Raw genomic sequence first — 27098 nt, forward strand, 5'->3', positions numbered from 1 at the left:
TTCAGCAGGTGTCCTGACGGACTCCCAGAGCCCTGAGAGCAGTGGTGGGGGGAAGAGGCCTGTCTGGATGTTTTCCAGGTCAGCACTTGTCCTGGTCCTGGTGTGATGGACCCTTCTGCTTCGTGAGAACCCCCTGCAAGCACTGTTGCAGGCTCTGCTCTGCCTTTGCTCTTAGCCCCTGACCCGCCCTGTCCTGCTGGGCACCTGGGAGAGCAGAGCCTCGCCCAGCATGGCAGCTGAGCGGCCAGGAGTGACTCTCCATCCAGAGTGTCCCCATGCCCACTGCCACCATTGCTGGGCTCCAGTACTGACCCTCATAGACGCTGCCGAGCTCGCACTGTCATCTTGGTCTTCATCGAGGGGTGAGGCTTGCTCCTGGCACTGCAGTCTTTCTAAGAAATGATTTGTTGCTGCAGTACAGATTTTTATCTGCTTTGGTTTTGAATCACAGTGATGGAAAGCCACAGCATTCAGGTGAACAAGGACGAGATGAAGAGGACTTCAGCACTTCTTGGGGTACATTCTTCTGTCAGACTGTTTGCATGTGTTAGCTCTCTCCTGTCTGATGAGTTGGTCCCCTTGGCAGTTCTGGGGTGACTTTCCTTTTCTTCCCTTCCTTGTTTGTCCCAGACTGACGTTGGCACTGTTCCTCCTATCTCTGACTCCTGCAGGGTAGTGCCATGCTTTGAAAGGATTGAAACAAGCGTCACATCTGGGTGCTCTCCATGTGGATGTGTGCATGGTTTAATGGATGCCCACTGGCCTTCTCCAAACTTAGGTTCTTGCAAGGACATTGCCCCTTGTAGTTGGTGACGTTTCTTGGATTCTTTAAAGAAGCAAAATCAAAGTTTTCTAACTGTGAAAAGTAAAAAATACGGAGCGATGCATAAAGATGCATAAAAAAGATGCGTTCAATGTTCCACTTAAGTTATTTTAAAGGAAACTCCGGTATAACCATCACTTTGGTCAAAGCAGAGAATTTCCAGAAGCCCTGCTTGTCCTCCCCTATCAGAACCCTCTTCCTGCTGCCAAAAGCAACCCCCATCCTGACTTTTATAGTTGTTACGTTGTTGGTTTCCTTTACAGTTTTCCACTTCAAAACCTAAACAATATAGTCGTCTCTCCTTTTGAAGGAGCTGTAAGTTAGCGGTTGTGTCTGACCTCTCTCACTCAGCCCCTGTGTCTCAGCTTCTAGTCCATGTCCTTTGGTGCCTTGTCCTCCGTTGAAGGACTCCATCCCACTGTTGATGGCATCAGGGTCATTTCCAGTTTGCAGGCATTACAAACTGTGGTGCACCCCTGAGCACATCTCCTGGGCCCGTGGGCACATGCTTCTTGGGGTACAAGGCAGGGTGGGCTGCTGGTGCAGCTTTATCAGACAACACCGAATTGCTTTCCAAAGTCACAGCTGCCAGAAGTGCACACGGGGTTCTGTCTTTGCGCATCCTCCCTCACACGGGTCCACTGGCCTCTTAGTAGAGCCATTTTGGTGAGGACGTAATGGTATCTTGTTATGATGTTGGTTTCTGTTGTCCTGATTACTGAGGAGGTTGAATAGCTTTTACTTCATCGTTGGCTATTAGGAGTTTCTCTTTGGTAAAGGATCTGCTCAAAATTTTTACCCGTTTTTTTTGTTTGTTTGTTTTTTTGTTTTTTTGCGGTACGCGGGCCTCTCACTGTTGCGGCCTCTCCCGTTGCAGAGCACAGGCTCCGGATGCGCAGGCTCAGCGGCCATGGCTCACGGGCCCAGCCGCTCCGCGGCATGTGGGATCTTCCCGGACCGGGGCACGAACCCGTGTCCCCTGCATCGGGAGGCGGACTCTCAACCACTGCGCCACCAGGGAAGCCCGATACTGTCTTTTGATGCACAAAAATTTTTAATTTTCATAAAATCCAATTTAACATTTTTTTCTTTTATTACCTGTGCCTTTGGTGGTGTATCCAAGAGGTCATTGCCAAATCCAATGCTGTGAGGCGTTTTTCCTCTCTTCTTCTAAGAGTTTTATTATTTTAGGTCTTACATTTAGGTCCTTGATCAATTTTGAGTTAATTTTTGTATATGGTGTTAGGTAAGGGTCCAGCTTCATTTTTCTGCATGTGGACATCCAGTTTTCCCAGCACCATTTATTGAAAAGACTGTCCTTTCTCCACTGAATGGTCTTGGCACCCTTATCAAAGTCATTTGACTGTATATGCAAGGGTTTATGTCTGGGCTTAGTATTTTATTCCCTTGGTCTGTATGTCTGTCTTAATGCCAATACCACACTATTTTTTATTACTGTAGTTTTGTAGTAAGTTTTGAAAGCAGGAAGTGTGAGTCCTGCCGTTTTGTTCTTCTTTTTCAAGATTGTTTTGGCTACTTGGTGTCCCTTAAGATTCCATGTGAATTTTAGGATGGATTTTTTTATTGCTGAAAAAAAAAGTGTCTTTAGGATTTTGATAGGGATAGCATTGAATCTGTAGGTCACTTTGACTAGTAGTGACATCTTAATATATTGCCTTCCAATGCATGAGCATGAGACGTGTTTCCATTTATTTATGTCTTTTTAAATTTCTTTCAGCATGTTTTGTAGTTTTCATCATATAAGTCTTTCACCTCCTTGGTTAAGTTAATTCCTAAGTATTTTACTCTTTTTGATACTATTGTGAATGGAATTTTGTTTTGTAATTTCCATTTCAGATTGTTCATGTGTAGAAATGAAACTGATTTTTGTGTGTTGATGTTGTATCCTGCTATTTTGCTGAGTTCAGAAAGTTCTAACAGTTTTTTTTGTGGCATCTTTAGAGTTTTGTACGTATAAAATCATGTCATCTGCAAACAGGGATAATTTTATTCCTTCCTTTCCAATTTGGATGCCTTTTATTTCTCTATCTTACCTAATTGCTCTGGCTAGAACTTCCATACCTTGTTGAATAGAAGTGGTGAAAGCAAACATCCTTGCCTTAGAGGAAACGCTTTCAGTCTTTTACTACTGAGTATGATGCTTGCTGTGGGTTTTTTATTAATGACTTTTGCTCTATGGAGGTAGTTTTGTTCCATTTCTAGCTTTTCTGAGTGTTTTTATCATAAAAGGGTGTTATATATTGTCACATGCTTTTTCTGCATCATTCGAGGTGATCATGTGTTTTCCCCCACCCATTCTGTTGATGCGGCACATTACATTGATTAATTTTCGTATGTTGAACCATCCTTGCATTCCAGGAACAAATTCCACTTGGTCATGGTGTATAATCCTTTAAATATACTGCTGAATTCTGCTTGCTAGCATTTTATTGAGGAATTTTGCATCAGTGTTCATAAGGGATACTGACTGGTAGTCTTGTAGTGTGTTTGTCTGGCTTTGGTGTCAGGGTAATGCTGGCCTTATAAAGTGAGTTGGGAAGTGTTTCCTTCTCTTCAATTTTTTGGAAAAGCTTTCAGAAGGATTGGACTAGTTCTTTCTTTAAATGTTTGCTGGAATTCACCAGTGGAGCCATTGCATCCAGGGCTTTTCTTTGTTGGGAGATTTTTGATTACTGATTCAGTCTCCTTACTAGTTGCAGGTCTATTCAGTTTTTCTGTTTCTCCATGATTTAGTCTTGGTAGGTTTTATGTTTCTACGAATTTGTCTGTTTCATCTAGGTTATCCATTCTGCTGGTGTACAGTTGTTCATAGTTCTCTCTGATAATCCTTTTTATTTCTGTAAAATTGATAGTAATTTCTCTTTTTTTTGGCCTCACCGTGAGGCTTGTGTTATTAGTTCCCTGACCAGGGATTGAACCCAGGCCCTTGGCAGTGAAAGTGCGGAGCCCTAAACACTGGACTGCCAGGAAATTCCCTGATAGTAATATTTTTCACTTAAATTTCTGATTTTTGTAATTTGAGCCTTTTCTTTTTTCCTTAGACTAGCTAGCTAAAGGTTTGTCAATTTTGTTGATCTTTTCAAAGAACCAAATTTTTGTTTCATTGGTTTTCTTTATTGTTTTTATATTCTCAATTTCATTTAACTCTGCTCTCATGTTTATTATTTCCTTCCTCTGCTATCTTTGGGTTTAGTCTGTTCTTTTTCTAGTTCCTTAAGTTGTGAAGTGAGTTCAGATTTTTCTTGTTTTTTAATATAAGCATTTATAGCTATAAATTTCCTCCTTAGCACTGATTTCGCTACATCCCATATGCAGGTATGTTGTGGTTTTGTTTTCATTCATCTCTAAGTAATTTCTAAATTTGCTTTTGATTTCTTCTTTGATCTTTTGGTGTAAAAGTGTGTTGTTTAATTTATACAATTTTGTAAATTTTCTAGTTTTCCTTTTGTTATTGATTTCTAACTTCAACTTGCTGTGGTCAGAGAAGATACTTTCTATGATATCTGTCTTTTAAAATCTCTTGAGACTTCATCAGTGGCATAACATGTAGTCTATTTTGGAAAACATCCCATGTTCACTTGAGAAGAATATCCCATGCGCATGTTATTGCTGGGTAGAGTGTTATGTACATGTCTGTTAGCTCTAGTTGGTTCATCATTGTTTAAGTTCTTATTTCCTTACTTACCCTCTGTTTGGTTGTTCTATCCATTATCATGAGTGAGGTATTCAAGTCCCCAACTATTACTGTAGAACTATCCATTTCTCCCTTCATTTCTGTTAGTTTTTCTTCATATATTTTAATGGTCTGTCATTAGGTATGTAAATGCTTATATTATATCTTCTTGCTGTATTAAAAATATAATGTCATCCTTTGTCTCTTGTAACCAGTTTTTATTTAAGTTCTATTTTGTCTGATATTAATACAGCCATCCCTGCTCTGTTTTCATTAATATTTGGATGGAATATCTTTTTCCATCCTTTCAATTTCAACCTGTTTGTCTCTTTGAATTTAAAGTGAGTCTCTTACAGACAGCATATAGTTGGACCATGGTTTTTTATCCATTCTGCCAATCTCTGTCTTTCAGTTGGAGAGTTAATCTATTTACATTTAATTAGTTACTGATAAGGAAGGAGTTACTTCCATCATTTTGCTATTTGTTTTCTATATGCCTTATAGCTTTTTTGTCCTTCATTTCCTGCATTACTGTCTTCCTTTGTGTGTAGTTGATTTCTTGTAGAAATGTTTAAATTCCTTTCTCATTTCCTTTTGTATATATTCTATAGTTTTTTCTTTGTGGTTACCATGGGGATGACATCTAACACCCTAAAGTTATAACACTCTAATTTGAAGTTATATGAGCTTAACTTCAATGACATACAAAAACTGTGCTCTTTTACAGCTCTGTCCCCCCACTTCCAGTTACTGATGTCACAAAATTACGTCTTTATACATTGTGGGTCCCAAAATATAAGCTAATAATTTTTTAAAATTATGTAGAAAGGAAGACTTGGAGTCACAAACTAAAGTTACAGTAGTACTAGCTTTTATACTCATAATTGTTTTTTTCTTAAATCATATAGAAAACAAAAAGTATAGTTACAAATTGTTATAATACTGGCTTTTATAATTCACGTATTTACCTTTATTAAGATCATTATTTCTCCATTTGGCTTTAGGTTACTGTATAGTGTCCTTTCGTTTCACCTTGCAGGACTTCTTTGAGCATTTCTTCCAGGGCAGGTGTAGTGTTCACATCTCCCTCAGCTTTTGTTTATCTGGGAATGTCTTAATTTCTCTCACACTCTTGGAGGACAGTTTTGCCAGATAAGGATTTCGGGTTTACAGTTTTTTCTTTTAGCACTTTGAATATATTAACCTACTGTCTTCTGGCCTCCAATGTCTCTGATGAGAAATCTGAGGATAATCTTGTTGAGGATCCCTTGTATGTGATGACACTTTTCTCTCGTTGCTTTCAAAATTCTCTTTTGTCGCTGTCTTTTGAAAGTTTGATTATATTATATCTTCATGTTCATCTCTTTGAGTTCATCTTACTTGAAGTTTTTGAGCTTCTTGGATGTTTGTATTCATGTATTTCATCAAATTTGAGGAGTTTTCATCTTTAGTTTTCTAAAGATTCTACCAGAAAACTACTAGAGCTAATCAATGGATTTTGTAAAGTAGCAGGATACAAAATTAATGCACTGAAATCTCTTGCATTCCTATACACTAATGATGAAAATTCTGAAAGAGAAGTTAAGGAAACACTCCCATTTACCATTGCAACAAAAAGAATAAAATACCTAGGAATAAACCTACCTAAGGAGACAAAAGACCTGTATGCAGAAAATTATAAGACACTGATGAAAGAAATCAAAGATGACACAAACAGATGGAGAGATATAACATGTTCTTGGATTGGAAGAATCAACATTGTGAAAATGACTCTACTACCCAAAGCAATCTACAGATTCAATCCAATCCCTATCAAACTACCAAGGGCATTTTTCACAAAATTAGAACAAAAAATTTTACAATTTGTATGGAAACACAGAAGACCCCAAATAGCCAAAGCAATCTTGAGAAAGAAAAACGGAGCTGGAAGAATCAGGCTCCCTGACTTCAGACTATACTACAAAGCTACAGTAATCAAGACAGTATGGTACTGGCACAAAAACAGAAATATAGATCAATGGAACAGGATAGAAAGCCCAGAGATAAACCCACGCACATGTGGTCACTTGATCTTTGATAAAGGAGGCAAGGATATACAATGGAGAAAAGACAGCCTCTTCAGTAAGTGGTGCTGGGAAAACTGGACAGCTACATGTAAAAGAATGAAATTAGAACACTCCCTAATACCATACACAAAAATAAATTCAAAATGGATTAAGGCCAGACACTATAAAACTCTTAGAAGAAATATAGGCAGAACACTCTATGACATAAATCACAGCAGGAAATAGGTAGCTAGTGGGAAGGAGCTGCATAGCACAGGGAGGTCAGCTTGGTGCTTTGTGACCACCTAGAAGGGTGGGATAGGGAGAGTGGGAGGGAGGCTTAAGAGGGAGGGCACTTCCCTGGTGGTGCAGTAGTTAAGAATCCGCCTGCCAATGCAGGGGACACGGGTTCAAGCCCTGGTATGAGAAGATCCCACATGCCAGAGAGCAACTAAGCCCATGCACCACAACTACTGAGCCTGCGCTTTAGAGCCCGTGAGCCACAACTACTGAAGCCTGTGCACCTAGAGCCTGTGCTCCGCAGCAAGAGAAGCCACCACGATTAGAATCCTGTTCACCGCAACAAAGAGTAACCCCCACTCGCACAACTAGAGAGAGCCTGCGCACAGCAACAAAGACCCCACACAGCCAAAAATAAACAAACAAACAAACAAATAAATTTATTTTAAAAAAGAGGGAGGGCATGGGGGATATATGGATACATATAGCTGATTCACTTTGTTATACAGCAGAAACTAACAGAACATTGTAAAGCAGTTATACTCCAACAAAGATGTAAAAAACTTTTTGAGGGGTTTTCAGCTGTTATATCTTCAAATATTCTTGCTATCCTTTTCTTTCTCTTCTCCTTCTGGGGCTCCCACAGTGTGTATATTGGTCTGTTTGATGGTGTCCCACAGGACCCTTAAGCTCTGTTCACTCTTCTTCAATATTTTTTTCTTTCTGCTCCTCAGCCTCAATAATTTTCATTATTCTCTTTTCAAGTTCACTGATTCTTTCTTCTGAACCCTCAAGTGACTTTTTAATTTCAATTATCATACTTTTCAGCTCCAAAAATTGCTTTTTTAGTTTCTTTTTACATTTTCTGTCTCTTTATTAATATTTCTATTTTGTTCACACATTGTTTTCTTGATTTTCTTCACACCTTTCCTTAGTTCTTTGAGCATTTTTAAGATGGTGGTCTTAAAGGTGTCTGGTATATATCTGCCATTAGGTCTTGTTTTTCAGTGATAGTTTCTGTTGTTTTTTTTTTCCTTTGAATACACCATATTTTCCTGTTTCTGTGTTTGTCTTGTGATATTTTTGTTGAACATTGGACATTTGGATCTCATAATGTGGTAACTCTGGAAATCAGATTCTCTCCTTTCCCACAGTTTGCTCTTTCTGTGTGTTATTGTTTCTGTTTATTGTCTTGGGTTTTTTAATTTGCTGTAGGTTGTCTCTGTGTTGAGGACCAACCTAAAGTATAAACCTAAGGTCTTCACAGCTCTTTTCTGAGCTTTTTCCTTGGATGCACGGTCACTTTCTAATTTTCCCCATGTATGTGAAGTTATTTTTGAATGTCCTTGTCTTTAATATCTGGCTTCAAAGGAGAAAAAGCAAAAAATGCAGAGGGGTTAAAAAGGGCACTGGCCCTGTAAGTCCCCTGGAAGTCACTTCAGCTGGAGGGGGAGGGTCTTGCAATAATGGGAGAAGTGCAACAACGGTGGCCTGTTCATCTGCACCTCTGTGATCAGAAGCAGCAATCAGTGATCAGAGCAGAGGCCCCCAATATCTGTACAGGGTCTTTTTTGCCCCACCAGTCCCTGCAGGCTGTGGGCAGGCTGCTCCAGAAACAGGTGCATGGCCTCCTGGCCTCGGGCCTCCTGTCTGGGGGAGGTGGGGTGGGTAGCTTCTGTGGTACCAAGAGCTGAAAGTGACCAAAATGAACTGCAGTTTACCATCCAAGGCTTTGCCTGGAAGCCACCAGCAGACTCCAGAGTTCCCAGACAGTTACATCAGAGGGTTCTTCCCCTGCAGTTGCTGTCCAGGTGGGAGATGGAGTCTCACCTCGCAGGCGCCTCCTACTCTGCCATCTTCCCTGAATCTGCTTGGTACAAATCTTAAGTGTACAGCTTGACGTATTTTTATATATGTACACATCCATGTAACCTCCACCCAGATCAAGGTATAGAATATTTCCAGCACCCGGAAGTCTCCTTCCTGTCCCCTCCCAGTCTGTACTCCCAGATAGCCATTCGTCTGACCCTGTCCTTGGTGATTCTGAGCTTCGTGTAAACCACACAGCATGGGCCCTTTGGTTTTGGCTCCTTTTGCTCACATTCTATCTGTGGGATTCACCAATTTGGTTGAATGTAGCAGAAGTGCATGCCAATAAAAATTGCTTGTAGCACCTATTGTAAGAAGGTGCCATAATTTCCTTACACCCTCTCCCATTGTTGGGCACTGTGATCGCAGTGGCTGCGACTATTCATGTGGTGTAACGATAACCTGTGGTGGATAAGAGAGCTCTTGTCTCTTGGTTTTCTGTCCAGAAGTGGAATTGCTGGGTTACAGGGTATGCGTATACTTAGCGATAGTAGGTACTTCCAAATAGCTCTTCAAATTGGTTATCACGTTTTCTAGTCCCATTTGCTACATCCTCACCAGCGCAGTACTGTCAGCCTTTTTCACTTTAGCTATCCTGGTGGGTCTGTAGTCGCATTTCATTGTGGATTTCATTTGCATTGCCCTGATAAGTAATAATAGTGAGCACCTTTTCATATGCTTGATGGTATTTTGGATATATTCTTTTTGTGATCCAATTTTTCAAAGAATTTGCCTATTTAAAAGTTTATGTCAGCTTTTTCTTATTTACTTATAGGAATTGTTTATATATTCTGTATGTGGGTCCTTTTTAAGATATATTGAAAGTACTTTCTCCCAGTCCAGGGTTTGACAAACAGTGGTCTATAGGCCAAATCCATCCTGTGGCCTGTTTTCATATGGCCTGAAATTAAGAATGGTTGTTACAATTTTTAAAAAACAAACAAAAGTAGAGAAGAATATGTGACAGAGACCATATGTGACCCATAGAGTCTGAAGTATTTACTGTCTGGCCCTGTCTTTGTCTACAGCTTGTCTTTTTACTCTCTCAATAGCCGTGACCTTTGATGAACAGAATTTCTTCATTTTCATGAAGTCCAATGAACCATTTCTTAAATGTTTGAGAATTTTTCTGTGCTAAGTACTCTTTGTCTGCCCTCTAGTAAAGATATTCTCCTGTGTTTTCTTGTATAAGCTGTGTTATTTTAAGCCTATCCTCCACTTCAAATTAATTTTTCTGCATGGTATAAAGTACAGTTAAGATTTTTCCCAGATGGATTTCCATTCATTTAAGCACAATTTAGTAAAAGTGCCACTGTTTCCTGCACTAAGAATTACAGTAGTGTCTTTGTCATAAATCAGGTCACTGTGTGTGTGGGGGGTTTTCTCTGGACTCTTTTCTGTTTTCTTGTTTTGTGCGTCTGTCCCTGTGCTAGTACTCCCCTGGCTCAGTTACTGTAGGCTTATAATATGTCGTGATACCCTACAGCCTTCCATCTTTGTTCTTCCACATGGTATTTGTCAGTCCAGGCTCTTTGCATTTCCAGATAAAATTCTCTGATCTACTTTTTAAAAACCAGCTGGGATTTTGATTGTACTTTCAATGCATGTGATAAAGGACTCGTATGCAGACTATATAGATAACTCCTGTCAATAAGAAAAAGCCACATTTAAAAAATATTTTATTTATTTATTTGGTTGTGCCAGGTCTTAGTTGCGGCAGGTGGGCTCCTTAGTTGCAGCATGCGAATTCTTAGTCGCGGCATGTGGGATCTAGTTCCCTGACCAGGGATCAAACCGTGCACCCTGCATTGGGAGTGTGGAGTCTTAGCCACTGGACCACCAGGGAAGTCCCCATTATCTGTTTTTTCATGCTTTGTTCCTTGTTTTTCGTTTCATCATTTGTTTCTTGGACTATAGAATTCTGGCATACCTTAACTGAGGCCATTGTCTGTGGGTTCTTCTTTTTGCCTAGTGCTAGTTTTTTGTATCGTACTTGTCCTGCTCCTATTTGTAAACGTCTTTCAGTATTTCAGCCGAAAGGCAGTTCTTGTCTGATAAAGGCAGAGTGCAGATGATATTTCCTCAGAGTTGGTTGGTTTAGACTCCGCGCTCTCTTTTCTTTTATAATAATTTTTTTTAATATGTAAATCTATCTATTTATTTTTGGCTGCATTGGGTCTTCGTTGCTGCATGCAAGCTTTCTCTAGTTGCAGTGAGCAGGGGCTACTCTGTTGTGGTGCACGGGCTTCTCATTGCTGTGGCTTCTCTTGTTTTGGAGCACGGGTTCTAGGTGCGTGGGCTTCAGTGGTTGTGGTTCGTGGGCTCAGTAGTTGTGGCTCGCGGGCTTAGTTGCTCTGCGACACGTGGGATCTTCCCAGACCAGGGCTCAAACCCATGTCCCCTGCATTGGCAGGTGGATTCTTAACCACTGTGCCACCAGGGAAGCCCCTATAATAATTTTTTAAAAGTCCTGGTCATGTTCTACTTTTCTTCTGACCAAAATGGTGAGGGGGTGAGGGGTTCATAAATTCAGCATGTCCTACTGCTCTGCTCAGCACCGTATTTATCAGCTGTTTCATAAGGTACCTTTGTCTTTTCCCACCTGGGCCTTGCATGCCTCCCACGCCTCGCCCTGGGCTGTGCCCCAGTTTGTGTGGTTGTTCAGAGCGTTGTTGCTTGTTTCCGCTGCAGCTGCTCCTCTGTTGGGAGGGAATGTCCTACATCATGATCACTGTGGTCACCATGCAGTTTGGTCCTAGCTCTTCTGCCTTGGGATACTTTGGAAGTTTCGAGGTTTATGGTTTGACGCTGGATCCGTTTACTTGTCATAATGTTGCTGGAGAATTCCTTCTTCCCCTCCTTCATCTTGGTGTGTTATTTACTATTTTTACTTCTTTAAAGTTTGTTTCCTTGGGTCACTGCACTTAAGAGAGCGATTCTGAGCCTGAGTATTGCATCATGAGTCAAAATATGTATTTTGTAATGTCCGTTTCGGTAAATTTTAGATTATTTTTTATTCTTGCAAGATCTCATGTTGAGAAAAATAATCTTAAGTTGTGAAAATTATTAATAACATTGTGTCTGTCACATTCATAGTCTCGTCTCAAGGAACTGGAGCAAGAAGCCCATTTTGTTGCAGGAGAACAGTTTCTTATAACGAGCAGTAATCAGCTTCGAGAGGTAAAGCTAAATTTCAGTTCTTTTATTAAATATACTTCCTGTTCAGGGGTTAAAGGGAGATTTATTCTGATTTTATAAACATGATTTTATAAATATTATTTTATGTGATCATCTGAAAAGTATGTAACTTGTTCATGTCTTTCACACTGAGATTCATTACTTCAAAGCCTTTACATCTAAGAAAAGTACTGAATCAGAATCTAAGCATTTTGTCACACCTAGTCAGGTGTGTCCCCTCTGGCTGGTTGCTTTAACTCTGTTATAGTGATGTTCAGGTCCTCTCAAATCTGGGACCCACTCATCACGTGAAATGGCTTTTGTTGCAGATCCTGTTTGGCAAGCTGCAGCTGCACCTGCTGCGTCCACAGGAGACTCTTCCCAAAACTGGGCTCCGGAGACACCCGTCCACATCAGAAGCCGTGGTAAGGGTCGACAAGTGTCCCCTCACTCTCCTAGACAATAGCACCTCCCACCACGTGCGAGTCCCTTGCAGAGCCCCGTGCTCCTTGTGGTGGCACAAGCCGGCAGCAACCACCACGGAGCAGTTCCGTTCCATTGCTTCCTTTCTGCGGCGGGAGAGGTGCCCGCACCCCAAGGTTGCCCTTCAGTTATGAAGGAAGGACAAAGAGGCTTATGGTACAGTTTTCCAGAGGCAGTAAATTGCCTTGATTTCCTGCAGAGGATAATTTGATGGAATTTTGTTCTGGAAACCAAATTCTTGACAGTGTAGGTCATGACTTCTTTGTTTCATGCCCTCATAAGAGGCTGGAAATGGGAAAAGTCATCAGTCTTCTCCTTTCCCCAAGTTTGTTTTAGAAAAATTTAGCTGCTCTTCCCTTGAGAGGAATGCATTTTTTAAACGACAGGGTGTAGTGAGATGCTGCTTTAATCAAATGGCAGAGTGTGAATAGATATTCAGAACCCCGTGAGTATAATGATACCGCTGGAAGCCTGCAGCGAGGAGCTTGGCCAGTGGGCGAGAGGGCACGTGTTGCTCTGCTGAGGGCCGGCTGTGGAGGCTCCACCTTATCCTTTCTGTGCCTTGTTCAGCGTTGGATTTTGCAGCCGAGGAACGCTTCCCTCCAGACTCCTCTGTGCACATCGCCCTTCCAGCCCCGCACTTCCTGCTCGTCTCAGCCCTGGTGGGGCACCACGCTTGCCAACTGCCCCCACACCTGGCCCTCGGGGCCCAGGCATCAGTCACCGAGTGAACACCCACCCCTTCTTTCTTCCCCAAGTCTTCCGCACCTTGGCCAGTGTCCCCCTCCTGGTCCTTGGGAGCCAGCAGTGAGCTTACCCCTGCTGGTGACTCGTCACATCCAGGCAGAATGATCTTTTAAAAGTGTTAGAAAAGTCTTGTTGATCCCCTGCCTTCAACTTCAATGACTTTCTTTTTTTCTTTTTTTTTTGTTTGGCTGTGCTGGGTCTTCGTTGCTGTGTATGGGCTTTCTGTAGTTGGGGCGAGTGGGGGCTATTCTTGGTTGCAGCGCATGGGCTTCTCATTGTGGTGGCTTCTCTTTTGTGGAACGTGGGCTCGAGGCTCACGGGCTTCAGTAGTTGTGGCACGTGGGCTCAGTAGTTGTGGCTCGCAGGCTCTAGAGTGCAGGCTCAGTAGTTGTGGCGCACGGGCTTTGTTGCTCCATGGCATGTGAGATCTTCCTGGACCAGGGCTCGAACCCATGTCCCCTGCATTGGCAGGCAGATTCCCAACCACTGTGCCACCAGGGAAGTTCCCCAGGGCTTTCCATGCCACTTAGAATAACATCCAAGCTCTCGAGTGTGCCTCCCCCAGGCCCTGGGTCTGGACTTGGCCCTTCTTTGACCTCCCTCACTCCTCACTCCCAGCGCCCCACTGAGCACACTTCCCACAGGCTCCTTCCTCAGTCTGGAAACTCTCCCCATGGAGTGTGCCCAGCTGGCTTCTGATTGTCAGCTTAAGTATTGCTTCCAGAAAGGCCTCCTCTGGTCACAGGTGACAGTAAGACCCCCCAGCCACAACCTATTCCTTCACCTCGATTTGTTTTCTACACACAACTTGCCAAAATGCTGGAGAGGGCGTGGAGAAAAGGGACCCATCCTACACTGCTGGTGGGAAGGTAAGTTGGTACAGCCACTGTGGAGAACAGTATGGAGGGTCCTTTAAAAACTAAAAAGAGAACTACCGTATGATCCAGCAGTCCCACGGGCATCTATCCAGAGAAAACCATGGTCAGAAAAGGTGCATGCATCCCAGTGCTCATAGCAGCACTGTTTACAATAGGCAGGACATGGAATCAACGTAAAAGTCCATCAACAGAGGAATGGATAAAGAAGCTGTGGTACATATATACAATGGAATATTACTCACCCATAAAAAAGAATGAAATAATGCCATTTGCAGCAGCATGGATAGACCTAGAGACTGTCATAGTAAGTGAAGTAAGTCAGACAGAGAAAGGTATATACACATGATATCACTCATATGTGGAACCTAATTTTTAAAAAATGATTTAAATGAACTTAATTTACAAAACAGAAACAGACTTACAGATATTGAAAACAAACTTACGATTACCAAAGGGGAAATGGGGGGGGGGAGGGATAAATCAGGAGCTTGGGATGAACATACACACACAGCTGTATATAAGATAGAAAACCAAAGGACCTACTGTATAGCACAGGGAACTCTACTCAGTATCCTGTGATAACCTATATGAGAAAAGAATCTTAAAAAGAAGGAATATATGATATGTATAACCAAATTACTTTGCTGTACACCTCCCAACCACTCACCAGGGAAGTTCCCCAGGGCTTTCCATGCCACTTAGAATAACATCCAAGCTCTCGAGTGTGCCTCCCCCAGGCCCTGGGTCTGGACTTGGCCCTTCTTTGACCTCCCTCACTCCTCACTCCCAGCGCCCCACTGAGCACACTTCCCACAGGCTCCTTCCTCAGTCTGGAAACTCTCCCCATGGAGTGTGCCCAGCTGGCTTCTGATTGTCAGCTTAAGTATTGCTTCCAGAAAGGCCTCCTCTGGTCACAGGTGACAGTAAGACCCCCCAGCCACAACCTATTCCTTCACCTCGATTTGTTTTCTACACACAACTTGCCAAAATGCTGGAGAGGGCGTGGAGAAAAGGGACCCATCCTACACTGCTGGTGGGAAGGTAAGTTGGTACAGCCACTGTGGAGAACAGTATGGAGGGTCCTTTAAAAACTAAAAAGAGAACTACCGTATGATCCAGCAGTCCCACGGGCATCTATCCAGAGAAAACCATGGTCAGAAAAGGTGCATGCATCCCAGTGCTCATAGCAGCACTGTTTACAATAGGCAGGACATGGAATCAACGTAAAAGTCCATCAACAGAGGAATGGATAAAGAAGCTGTGGTACATATATACAATGGAATATTACTCACCCATAAAAAAGAATGAAATAATGCCATTTGCAGCAGCATGGATAGACCTAGAGACTGTCATAGTAAGTGAAGTAAGTCAGACAGAGAAAGGTATATACACATGATATCACTCATATGTGGAACCTAATTTTTAAAAAATGATTTAAATGAACTTAATTTACAAAACAGAAACAGACTTACAGATATTGAAAACAAACTTACGATTACCAAAGGGGAAATGGGGGGGGGGAGGGATAAATCAGGAGCTTGGGATGAACATACACACACAGCTGTATATAAGATAGAAAACCAAAGGACCTACTGTATAGCACAGGGAACTCTACTCAGTATCCTGTGATAACCTATATGAGAAAAGAATCTTAAAAAGAAGGAATATATGATATGTATAACCAAATTACTTTGCTGTACACCTGAAACTAATGCAACACTGTAAGTCAACTATACTCCAATAAAATTTTAAAAAATAAAAATAAAGCTACCTAGTCACTTGTTTGCTTGTTCCAGTAGGATGTAGGTTGCACAGATCAAAGACTTCCTCTGACTTGTTCACTACATCCCCAGAACCAAATGGCCTAGAACTAGCACTTGCTGGGGCTGAACTGTCGGCTGTGTGTTCACAGAGCACAGCGAGGGCAAGGGGCAGGACCCACCTTGCTGGAGAGACTCTGGAGTGGGTTTCAACGCCACGTGGCAGTGTGCCCTCAAGTCCCAGGGGTGGCAGAACCTGGGAAAGCACACGTTTCCACTTGGACTGCACCTGAGCTGGGGGTCTTGGCCTGATTTATTCTCCATCTGGGCACCAGCTGGCAGTGTTGCCCTTCCCTTTGCTACTCCTTAGCTCTCCCAGACAACCAACAACAGAAGAGAGGAAATGTGATTCTCCTCTGGTGTCAAGGTGCTTCACTGTGCACAGAATTCAGACAATGCCCTGAATTTTTCTTCACAAAGACGTAATCAACATGAATCGTATTATATCATATTATATTAGCTTTAATCTCTTACTTAGCTGAACAAGTCACACTATTCTGTACATTTGAAAAGATGAACCTGCACTAGGCAACATGTGCACATGGTTCCCAATTCAAAATTAGGACTCCTTCCCACTTCCCTTCCTGTTCCCCTCCCCATGGGAAGGGATGTGGTCTTCTGGTGAGATGGACAGCCTGGAACAATTCAAGTAAGGGCGCAACTATGAGCTTAGATATGGTTTTATTAGACTTTGTTTTTTAGAATAGTTTCAGGTTCACAGCAAAATTGAGCAGATGGTACAGAGAAGTCTCATATACCCCCTCCCCAGCCCAAACACACACAGCCTCCTCCACCATCAACATGCCCCACCAGGGGCTACATTTGTTACAGCTGATGAGCCCACACTGACACATCATCATTGCCCAAAGTCTGTAGTTTGCATTAGGGTTCCTTCTTGGTGTTATACAGGCTATGGGTTTGGACAAATGTGTAATGACATGTATCCACCATTAGAGTATCGAACAGAGTGGTTTCACTGCCCTAAAAAGCCTCTGTTCTCCCTATTCATCTCTCCCCTCAACCCCTGGCAACCACTGTTTTTACTGTTTCCATAGTTTTGTCTTTTCCAAAATGTCATATAGGAATTATACATTATGTAGCCTTTTCAGATTTGATTCAGCTAGCAATATGCACTTAAGTTTCTTCCACGTCTTTTCACAGCTCATTTCTTTCTAGCACAGAATCATATTCCATTGTCTGGATGGACCACAGTTTTATTTATCTATTCACCTATTGAAGGACATCTTGGGTGCTTGCCAAGTTTTAGCAGCTATATATAAAGCTGCTGTAAAACATTTGTGTTCGGGTTTTCACGTGGACATAAGTTTCCATCTTATTTGAGTAAATAAATAGCCTGATTTCTGGATTGTATGGTAAAAGTATATTTAGTTTGTAAGAAACCACCAAACTGTCCTGCAGCGTGGCTGCACCATTCTGGTTCCCACTGGCAGTGACGAGGGTCCCTGCTGCTCCACACCCTCGCCAGCATGTGGTGGTGTTGGTGTCCTGGGTTGTGGCCATTCTGCCAGGCGTTAGCTATGTTTTAAAAAGACCACTCTCGTCACTGGTTGGAGAATGGAGGAGTCCCATTAATAGGCTGTCGCTGCAGTGTGGGCACTGCTGGCTCAGTGTCCAGGCGATGCCAGTGAGGACGGAGCAGAGCAAACACATGCTCAGAGCATTTTGAGAACAGAAAGGAGCTTCTCTGAGTGTGAGTTCACATGAGTGTGAACGCAGAGTAATTCCTGGTTTCCTTAGTTGTGCACCTGAGCAGATAGTGATGACCGCTGCCCAGGGAAAACCAAGAGAGGAACAGTTTACGGGGGCTGGGGGTCAAGTGTTCAGCCTTGGACATGTGAAGACAGATGTGTGCACAAAACATTGATACAGAGCAGTTGGGTCTGTGAGGAGAAGTCCTGTGCTAGAGATGCACACCTGGAAGTAGATGGCCCTGGGATGGTCGTCCCCTACTCTGGCAGGAGCTTTGGAAAAACACTCATGCCCAGGCCCACAACTGATCCACAAAATCAGAGTCTGTGGGCTGCGTGGCCCAGTCCGGACATTTTTTTTTTTTTATGGATTAGTCTTGCTTAATAATGTCTCATTTATCTATCTATCTATCTATCTATCTATTTATTTATTGCTGAGTTGGGTCTTTGTTGCTGCGTGTGGGCTTTCTCTAGTTGCGGTGAGCGGGGGCTACTCTTCATTGTGGTGCGTGGGCTTCTCATCTTGGTGGCTTCTCTTGTTGCAGAGCATGGGCTCTAGGCGTGCGGCCTTCAGCAGTTATGGCGCGCGAGGGCTTCAGCAGTTGTGGCTCGTGGGCTCTAGAGCACAGGCTCAGTATTTGTGGCACACGGGCTTAGTTGCTCCGTGGCATGTGGGATCTTCCGGGACCAGGGCTCGAACCCGTGTTCCCTGCATTGGCAGGCGGATTCTTAACCACTGCGCCACCAGGGAAGCCCCGGACATGTTTTTGAAGCTCCCCCGCTGATTCTAGAAGCAGCCAGCACTGATAACCACAGAACTGAACTCTGAGAAACTGACATTTAGGGGTCAGAGAGAGAAGAGGTGCCAAGCAGAGGCTATGGAACGACCACAAAGAGAGAAGGGAGCTGAGAAGAATGCGGGGTCAGGAGCCAACAGAGGGAGCGTTTGATAAAGCTTGTAGAGCGGCAACGGCCACGGCACTCCGCCTCTGATCATGAACCAGCGCGGCAGGGCTTTATCCAAAGCGTTATGAGATCAAACACTTCATCCTTTTCAAGTGTTCTCAGACAGCTCGATTCGAGATATACAGGGAGACTGTGGTTAGAAAGTTATTTTGTGAGTAAGGTATCAGGATAAAGAGAGTTAGTTGATCTTAAGCAGTTTTCTTGGCTAAGTATTTTCATGCACTTTCATCCCGCTAGGGATAGCTTTTCTGAGAAACTGCAGTTCTGGATTACTCCGAGGCAGGAGTCCTCCCCCTGGGTAGAGCCCTGCTCCGAGGACACCAGTGTTGGCCCTCCTGTTTATGTTCCTATGGCTGGCCAAGACTCCGTGACCTCAGTCTATTAAATAGAGAGTGATGCAGTTCTGTGGCTCATGCTAGTACATTAAAATTATGTCATCAGTTCTCCCCCAAGTTGATTTATAGATTCAAAATGATCCTAACTAATACCCTAGCAGGAACTTTTGGTAGAAATTGGCAAGCTGAATCCCAGATTTGTAGGGAAATGCAAAAAACTAAGAAGAGCCAAGATACTCTTGGGAAAAAGCACTATTGAAGGACTTAGGCTGTTGGCTATCAAGACTAATCATGAAGCAATAGAAATTATGAGGAATTAATTAATCAGTACGAAATAGTGTCAATTCAAGGATAAGCAAATAGACCAATGGTCCAGGATAGGGAATCTACAAACAGACCTGCACGTGTGTGTATGAAGTGCATGTTCTCTGAGAGGGAGGGCTCATTACATAAGGGGCCAGTGCATCTTGACCCCTGTTTCACACCATATACAAAAATAAATTTCAAATGAATTGTACATCTAAATATACAAAGTAAAACAAAGATTATAGAAGATACCATAAGAGAATATCTTCAAGGCCTTGAGGTACTTAAACATCCTTAAACAGGACACAAGATGCATCAACCATAAAGGAAGAGATTGATCAATTGGGCAATAGTAAAATTAAGAATTTCCATTTATGAAAAGACACTATTGGACTTCCCTGGTGGCGCAGTGGTTATGAATCTGCCTGCCAATACAGGGAACACGGGTTCGAGCCCTGGTCTGGGAAGATCCCACATTCCGCAGAGCAACTAAACCTGTGCACCACAACGACTGAGCCTGTGCGCTAGAGCCCACGAGCCACAACTACTGAGCCTGTGCGCCACAACTACTGAAGCCTGAGCGCCTAGAGCCCATGCTCCACAACAAGAAAAGCCACCGCAATGAGAAGCCCGTGCACCTGCAACGAAGAGTAGCCCCCGCTCGCCCCAACTAGAGAAAGCCCTTGTGCAGCAACAAAGACCCAATGCAGCCAAAAGTAAATAAAATTTTAAAAAAGAAATAAATAAAAAAGACACTATTAAACAAATAAAAGAACAAGCCACAGAGGGGTAGAAGATATTTCCACTAAATATAGCCAAGTAAAGAAAACCCTGTCCAGAAAAATGAACTCCTACAAATCAAGAAGAAAAAGACATACAGGGCTTCCCTGGTGGCGCAGTGGTTGAGAGTCCGCCTGCCAATGCAGGGGACATGGGTTCGTGCCCCGGTCCGGGAGGATCCCACATGCCGCGGAGCAGCTGGGCCCATGGGCCATGGACGCTGAGCCTGCGTGTCTGGAGCCTGTGCTCCGCGGCAGGAGAGGCCACAGCAGTGACAGGCCCGTGAACCGCAAAAAAAGAAAAAAAAAAGAGAAAAAAAGAAAAAGACATACAAACCAACGTTTTAAATGACAAAAAAACATGAACAGCGTTTAATGAAAGGAGATATACAATTAGTCCGTAAACATTTGAATCATGTCTGACTTCATTAGTCAGGGACATACACACTAAAACTACATTGAAATGTCACTTCACATTTGCCAGAATGGCTAAAATTAAGACCTAGGAGAACATGTGTTGGCGAAGATGTGGAACAAGGAGAACTTTCATGCGCTGCTGATGGGGACAAAAACCACTGTGTTTACCTTGGAGAACTGGCTGGTACCAGCTCTGCTACAGGTGACCCAGTGCCTCTCTCCTCTTTATGTACATGTTCAACAGAACCGTGGACGTGTGTTAACCAAAATCTGTGTACCAGAATGTTCACAGCAGCACTCTTTGTAATAGCCCTGCAGTGGAAACAGCGCACATGTCCATCAGGGGTGGAATGGATAAATAACTGTCCTGCATTCAAATAATTCCATACTGCAGTGCAAGTAAATTATACAACAAGGACCAACCTTAAAACCAGACTGTTGAATGAAAGAAGCCACACACAAAGAGTACCTATCCTATTCCATTGATACAAAGCTCAAAAACTGGAAGAAGGGCTTCCCTGGTGGTGCAGTGGTTGAGAGTCCGCCTGCCGATGCAGGGGACACGGGTTCGTGCCCCGGTCTGGGAAGATCCCACATGCCGCGGAGCGGCTGGGCCTGTGAGCCATGGCCGCTGAGCCTGCGCGTCCGGAGCCTGTGCTCCGCAACGGGACAGGCCACAGCGGTGAGAGGCCCGCGTACCGCAAAAAAAAACAAACAAACAAAAAAAAAAACTGGAATAAGTGGTCTTGCTCGTGGAGGCCAGGGGACTGGTTACCTCTGGGGGAGGGCCAGAGGCCTGCCTGGGAACCTGGGATGTTCCCTCTGGGTGGCAGTACCCAGGTGTGTTCATTTTGTGATAATTTAACAAACCGTGTTTACATGATCTTGTGCTTTATGCATGTTGTATTTTGATTTTTTAAAAATTAAATTAAAAACCCACGGTCATATTCCAGCATTACCTCCCCGACTTTATGCTCAGATAACTGTGATTCAGATGTCGGGGTTCCTAAACTACTGAGTTACACATTTGTAGGCATTTTCCTAGTTTACTGTCCTACATGGTATTTTACATGCTCTGGATTTAGATTTCAGGAATTTAAATCTCAAGAGGAATCTTATCCCGAGCTCATGTGAAGGTGCCTTTAGCTCCCAAGCGTACAATAATGATCCTGTAAGGGATTAAAATTAAGACGCTTGATAAACTGAGTTTATTGTAAGTCTTCATTTTGGAAAATATGCTCAAGATAGACCATTTATTATTAGGACTTTTCCAGCTGAAAATAAGTGTTTGGAATGTTAAAATTAAATGAAGCAATTATATTGGTGATATTTATTCTTATTTTGTAGTTAAATGCTCTGCAAGACCTTCATCCATTACCCAAAATAATTTTGGAATATAGGCAGGTAAGTTAGATTTTTTTTTTTTTTGTCAGTAAGTTGGTGATGAAGGGGGCCCATATGGCACCGTCTCTGTTCACAAGATCCATCATCACTTGAAGTTGCCCTGGCAGTGTCCTAAAGGGAAGGCAGTTTGTTCACGTGGACCTCGTATTAGCACCGCTTCTCGTACCCAGACATGATATTCCCCAGATCTACAAACAGCCCTGCTGTGAATCAGAGGAGTCGTAAATGGAAGAGGACAAACAAAAATTCTGAAGGAAGTATTTGGTGTGTCATCCTCGTGTGGCCACAGTGTGACTTAGGCTTCCATCAGCGCCGAGTTCAGAAGCCTGTCACACAAGCCTCCTCCCTCTCCCGGCCTGGTGGTGTTTTATCATCTCGCATTGACACTTACTGACTCATGGACATGCCCCTCTCTCTAGCTACGCTTCTAGCTCCTCCTCTTTTCCCTGTTCACATACCTGCCATCTGTTCACAGGTATGACTTGCTGCCGCTCGGACCATCGTTATTTACCGCTGTCCTTGTTAGGGCTGGGCAGCTGTGTGTGCGTGGGGTTGGGGGTGGTGGTGGTGGGTAAATGGTAGCACCTGAACTGAGAGAGGCCCCACGGGGCACACTGGGTGCCGGGACTCGGGAACTCTCCCTTTATCTTTGCAACTTTTCTGTAAAAAGAATTATTCCAAGACAAAGTTTATTTTAAAAGGGGTAGGGTGACGTCTTTCTCTGTTGGTCATTGTTATTTAATTCTGGGCACCACATAAGGCCATTTCAGGGCCTCCTGGAGTCACCTGAGGTGACATCAGTGACACATGCCCAGCACTCTGTGAGACACTGCTTTGGCACTTGTTCCTAATTTAAACAATTAAACACAGAAAGTGATTACTTTTGTCTTGTCATCTAGGTTCACAAGATCAAGTCAACCTTTGTAGATGGATTACTAGCTTGCATGAAAAAGGTAACTAAAGCTAAGAAAAAAGATATCATGATTGGGAATATGGCTTACACATGGGTTCAGATACATGTAGAATTTCTTTAAATAATCTAATATTCTTGAAACTATGAACCATGATTTTGTTATCGTTTAGGTCTATAGCATAAGTTGACATTATACCTTAAAATCTCATATTCATGTGGAAGCTCTACTGCTGACCACGTGCTTTCACATCTGTTTGTTTCACATGCAGTTTGTTCACGTTGACCTCATATTAGCACTGCTTCTTGTACCCAGACATGATATTTTAGTCATTTGAGGGACGTGTTGTTTTAGTTCATGCATGAGGAGTCTGCAGTCAGAGGTGTTCTGTGAGTTGTCTGCGGCCACACAGCAAGTGACAGCCCCGGTCTGGGGTGCACAGCCCCACCTTGAGTCCACGTTGCGACCCCCACGGCACGTCAGCTCATGTGTCCTACTGCAGCTTCTGCACAGCCTGGGGGAGAATCTCCTTCACCCTGATCACATGCAGGAATTTGTAACCCCAGGGACATTGGGTTGGGAGTGTAGGGCCCGTGGCTCCTGGTTCTCTGGACGGAGCAGTGAGCGTTGTGTGCTGAAGGGGCCAGCGTGTTTGTGACTTCACACAGCACTGTCAGAGCATAAGCTGATTCTTTCCAACTGATAAAGGGCTCCGTTTCCTCCACGTGGAACCAGACTGGAACCGTGACCGGAAGACTGTCAGCCAAGCATCCTGTAAGTTGGCTCTTGTTAAATGCCTGTTTCTGTGTCGGGACTGCAGTTTTGCCTAGATGTGTGTTTGCCTGTGCACTTTTTGTTTCTAAGAGGAGACCCCATACTGATAGGCTGTGGAGTTTTTTTTCTGTTTATTAATTCAGCCAATGTTCATTTAGCACATACTATGGTTTTTTTAAAAAAAAATTTTATGGTAGTGTATATACGTCCATGCCACTCTCTCACGTTGTCCCAGCTTACCCTTGCCCCTCCCCGTGTCCTCAAGTCCATTCTCTAGTAGCACATACTATGTTTTGGGCACTTAGTGGGGGATTAGGACACTACACGTGTGAAGTGTTGAGTTAGTTGGGGGGTCTTCACATCCAGAGAGTCACGCACTCTGGTGCTGAGGGCAGGAGGGACAGACACCTCTTCCCACCCCATTCTTCATTTTCAGATTTGTACTGGACAGGTGGCTTCCCCAGATTATCTCTCTTTTTTTTTTGGTTGCGTTGGGTCTTTATTGCTGCGCGGGCTTTCTCTAGTTTTGGCGAGCGGGGCCACTCTTCGTTGTGGTGCGCAGGCTTATTGCGGTGGCTTCTCTTGTTGCAGAGCACGGGCTCTAGGTGCGTAGGCTTCAGTAGTTGTGGAACACAGGCTCAGTAGTTGCAGCTCACGGGCTTAGTTGCTCTGCGGCATGTGGGATCTTCCCAGACCAGGGCTCGAAACTGTGTCCTCTCCAGATTATCTCTTGCTGAGCTTTATTCTCTTCCAGAAATTTCTCACGTCTCTGGCTTGCGGGTAGCACTCCTCCCAGGTTTTCTGGGATGCTGTAGTTCTACTTATTTATTTTTCTGTTATTTCAGTTGAATTTTTTGAAAACGGAGATAAACATCATGTGTGCATTTGGCCCCCACCTTTGACTCAAAGTGTGCATCATCATTTTAACAGCTGCATTGTACTCTACTTAGTGGCTGTCCCTGTTGAGGGTCATTTAGATCGTTTTCAGTTTTAATTATTTTATATGCGCCATAAACTTACTTGTACAAATATTTTTGGTATGTTTTTCTGTTGACTTCCATAGCATAAATTCCTGGAGATGGAACTTCTGAGTCAAAGTATATGTGTATTTTTAAGGCTTTGCATTGCCAAATTGTCCTCCAGAGAAAAAAAAAGTTTTACGTTCCCAATCAATTTGTAAAATGTTTGGTTCCCTGCATCCTTGCCAGTACAGGGAGTCTTCATTTTGATTACTAGTTCATGGCTTGATCTTTAAATATCTGTTCCTTTAAACATTAAGTGAGGTTGACTATATAAAAGTTATTCTTCTGTGAGTTGTCTGTTCATGTCATTTTGCACATGTCTCTGGAGGATGTATTTTTTTTTTCTATAGGTATGGAAAAGCTCTTTATATAATAAAGATCAACCCTTTGTAAAATAGAGTTCTTTTTCTCCATTTTTCTTTTGCCCCTTAATTTTTAAAATATATAATGTTTGCTATACTTAAAATGGCTTTTTCATTATACAAATAATATATAATTCTAAAGAATTCAAACAATAGATAAAAATATAAATAACAAAGTAAAAGTCACCTGAAATGCCACATCATTAACATTTTAGTGACCATACTCTATTTCTTTCTGCACACACGTATGTGCATGCGCACACACATTTACATGACTGGGATTACATCATACATGTTTTTTTTATTGCAGACACTCCCTCACCACACCCATATCTCAGCCCCTTACCCTCAGGCCCAGTGCCATTGGAAGCTCATGTTAGCAGGCTAGAGTATGTACATCCTTATTTTCCTCTAGATTTATAAAATCTTATACAGACCCATATGTATCTATACATATACATATATATATATACATACATACATATATATATACACATATATATATATACATATATATATGTATATATATATATATATATATATATATATATATATATATATACACACACACACACACAGAGACACGAAATGACTTTTTCATTCTTATTTTACAGAATTCGAATTTTATTTTTCTGCCTCTCGCTTTTCTCTCTCAGCAACAGCTCGTGGAGTCCCTGCAGTTCCTCTGACAGGGTCCTGTTTCACCTTTTTTAAAACTTGAAGTATAGTTAACTTGCAAAATTATATTAGTTTTAGGTGTTACTACATAGTGATTTGATATTTTAACATTGCACACCGTACAGCGTTATCGCAATATTATTGACTGTATTCCCTGTGCTGCACATTACATCCCTGTGGGTTATTTTCAAATAAATGCCCTGTCTCTCCATGTCCCTCTTGGAGTTGGGACCATCTTTCTTCTTTCCTGATGTCAATGGAAATAATTAATTAACAGTCTAAAATAGGATAGAAAAGAGTTTTATTTGACCCAAACTGAGGACTATAGCCCAGGAGACACAGATTCAAGAAGCACTTGAGTTGTGTTCTGTCAGACTACAAAATGGGGGAGGTGTATGAAGGCAAAAAACTCAAGGTTACAGTTAGTTACATGAGTTGTCTACAGGGAATTATAATTGGATGTGGCAAGAAGTAAGGGTGCTTGTTAAGCATGGATTAGTTGGGGTCTGAAATGGTTGCATAGTTACAGGTGGGGCTGGGGGGGGTACCTTGAGACCACACGGTTGCAGCTGGCAGCTGCTGGCAGATATGGTTTTGAGAATGGCTGGTGGTGTCCTTGAGCTTTATACAGTTCAGGAAATTCACATTCTCAGTGATGTAGGAATGTGTCTGCAACCACATCCACACTGGCCACCCAACTTCATCCTGGATGCCTGAACCACAGTTGCCCCATTTTGATTTCTAAATGCATTCTTTTCTGTACTGGTTAAAGCAGATGTACGATGCCTATTTGACAGGCCATAAGACAGGCTGTGCTAGTTAGATAAAGTTCAAGCCAAATCATGTGTAAGCCAGGATGACTTCTCCAAACCTCAATATGTGAGAATTTCTTCCATCACCTGATATAGGCATTCAGTGATGGAAATTTACTCCCAGGTACTGCTTTCTGGCATTCAGTAAACTCTGGTATGTTGTATTTCTCCTTCATTTAGTTCAGAAGCTTTTCTGGTGTGTCTTCTTTGACCCACGGGCTATTTAGAAGTTTGTTACTTAGTTGCCAAGTAATCGGTGATTTTCCACTTATCTGTTACTGACTTCTAATGTAATTCCACTGTGGTCAAAGGATATACTCTGCATGGCTTGAATCCTTTTAAATTTATTCAGACTTGTTTTCTTGCCCAGAAAATGGTCTATCTTGGTAACTGTTCCATGTGCACTTGAAAAGAATGTTCATTCTGTTAATGTGGGTGGAATGTTTTGTAAATACCAATTAGATCAAGTTGGTTGTTGGTGCTGTCCAAGTCTACTGTATCCCTGCTGGTTTTCTTTCTGATTGTTCAATCCATTGTTAAGAGGAGGGTATTGAAGTCTGCAGCACAATTGTGGAATTTTCTTTTTCTCCTTACAGTTCTACCTCTTCTGTATCCTTGTAGTTTTTGCTCTTTTATAAGGAGCAGAAACATTAAGGATTTTGTCCGCCTGATGAATTTACCCTTTTATTTCTATGAAATGCCCGTTTTATACCTGGTAATATTTATTTGATCTGAAATATATTTTGTCTAATATTAAAATATTAATTAAAGAATAATTAACCAGGGGCTTCCCTGGTGGCGCAGTGGTTGAGAGTCCGCCTGCCGTTGCAGGGGACGCGGGTTTGTG

The 27098-nt window shown here is 42.7% G+C and overlaps 1 protein-coding gene across 1 annotated transcript in view; it reads left to right on the top strand.

Annotated features, from left to right (window-relative positions):
• LOC103086058 (DNA polymerase nu) overlaps nt 1–23377 on the top strand; it is a gene marked incomplete at its 3' end in the record, with an annotated part of 63932 nt that extends 40555 nt beyond the window's left edge. The window contains exons 9-14 of the mRNA XM_007451699.1: nt 452–516; nt 11768–11851; nt 12178–12273; nt 21636–21692; nt 22592–22645; nt 23312–23377. Coding sequence (XP_007451761.1) covers nt 452–516; nt 11768–11851; nt 12178–12273; nt 21636–21692; nt 22592–22645; nt 23312–23377 — 422 coding nt within the window. The remainder of the gene's footprint in view (nt 1–451; nt 517–11767; nt 11852–12177; nt 12274–21635; nt 21693–22591; nt 22646–23311) is intronic.
• Between the last annotated feature and the right edge of the window lie 3721 nt (nt 23378–27098).

This window comes from Lipotes vexillifer, unplaced genomic scaffold (assembly GCF_000442215.2).
Source record: "Lipotes vexillifer unplaced genomic scaffold, Lipotes_vexillifer_v1.1 scaffold2108, whole genome shotgun sequence".
Classification (NCBI taxonomy): Eukaryota; Metazoa; Chordata; class Mammalia; order Artiodactyla; family Lipotidae; genus Lipotes; species Lipotes vexillifer.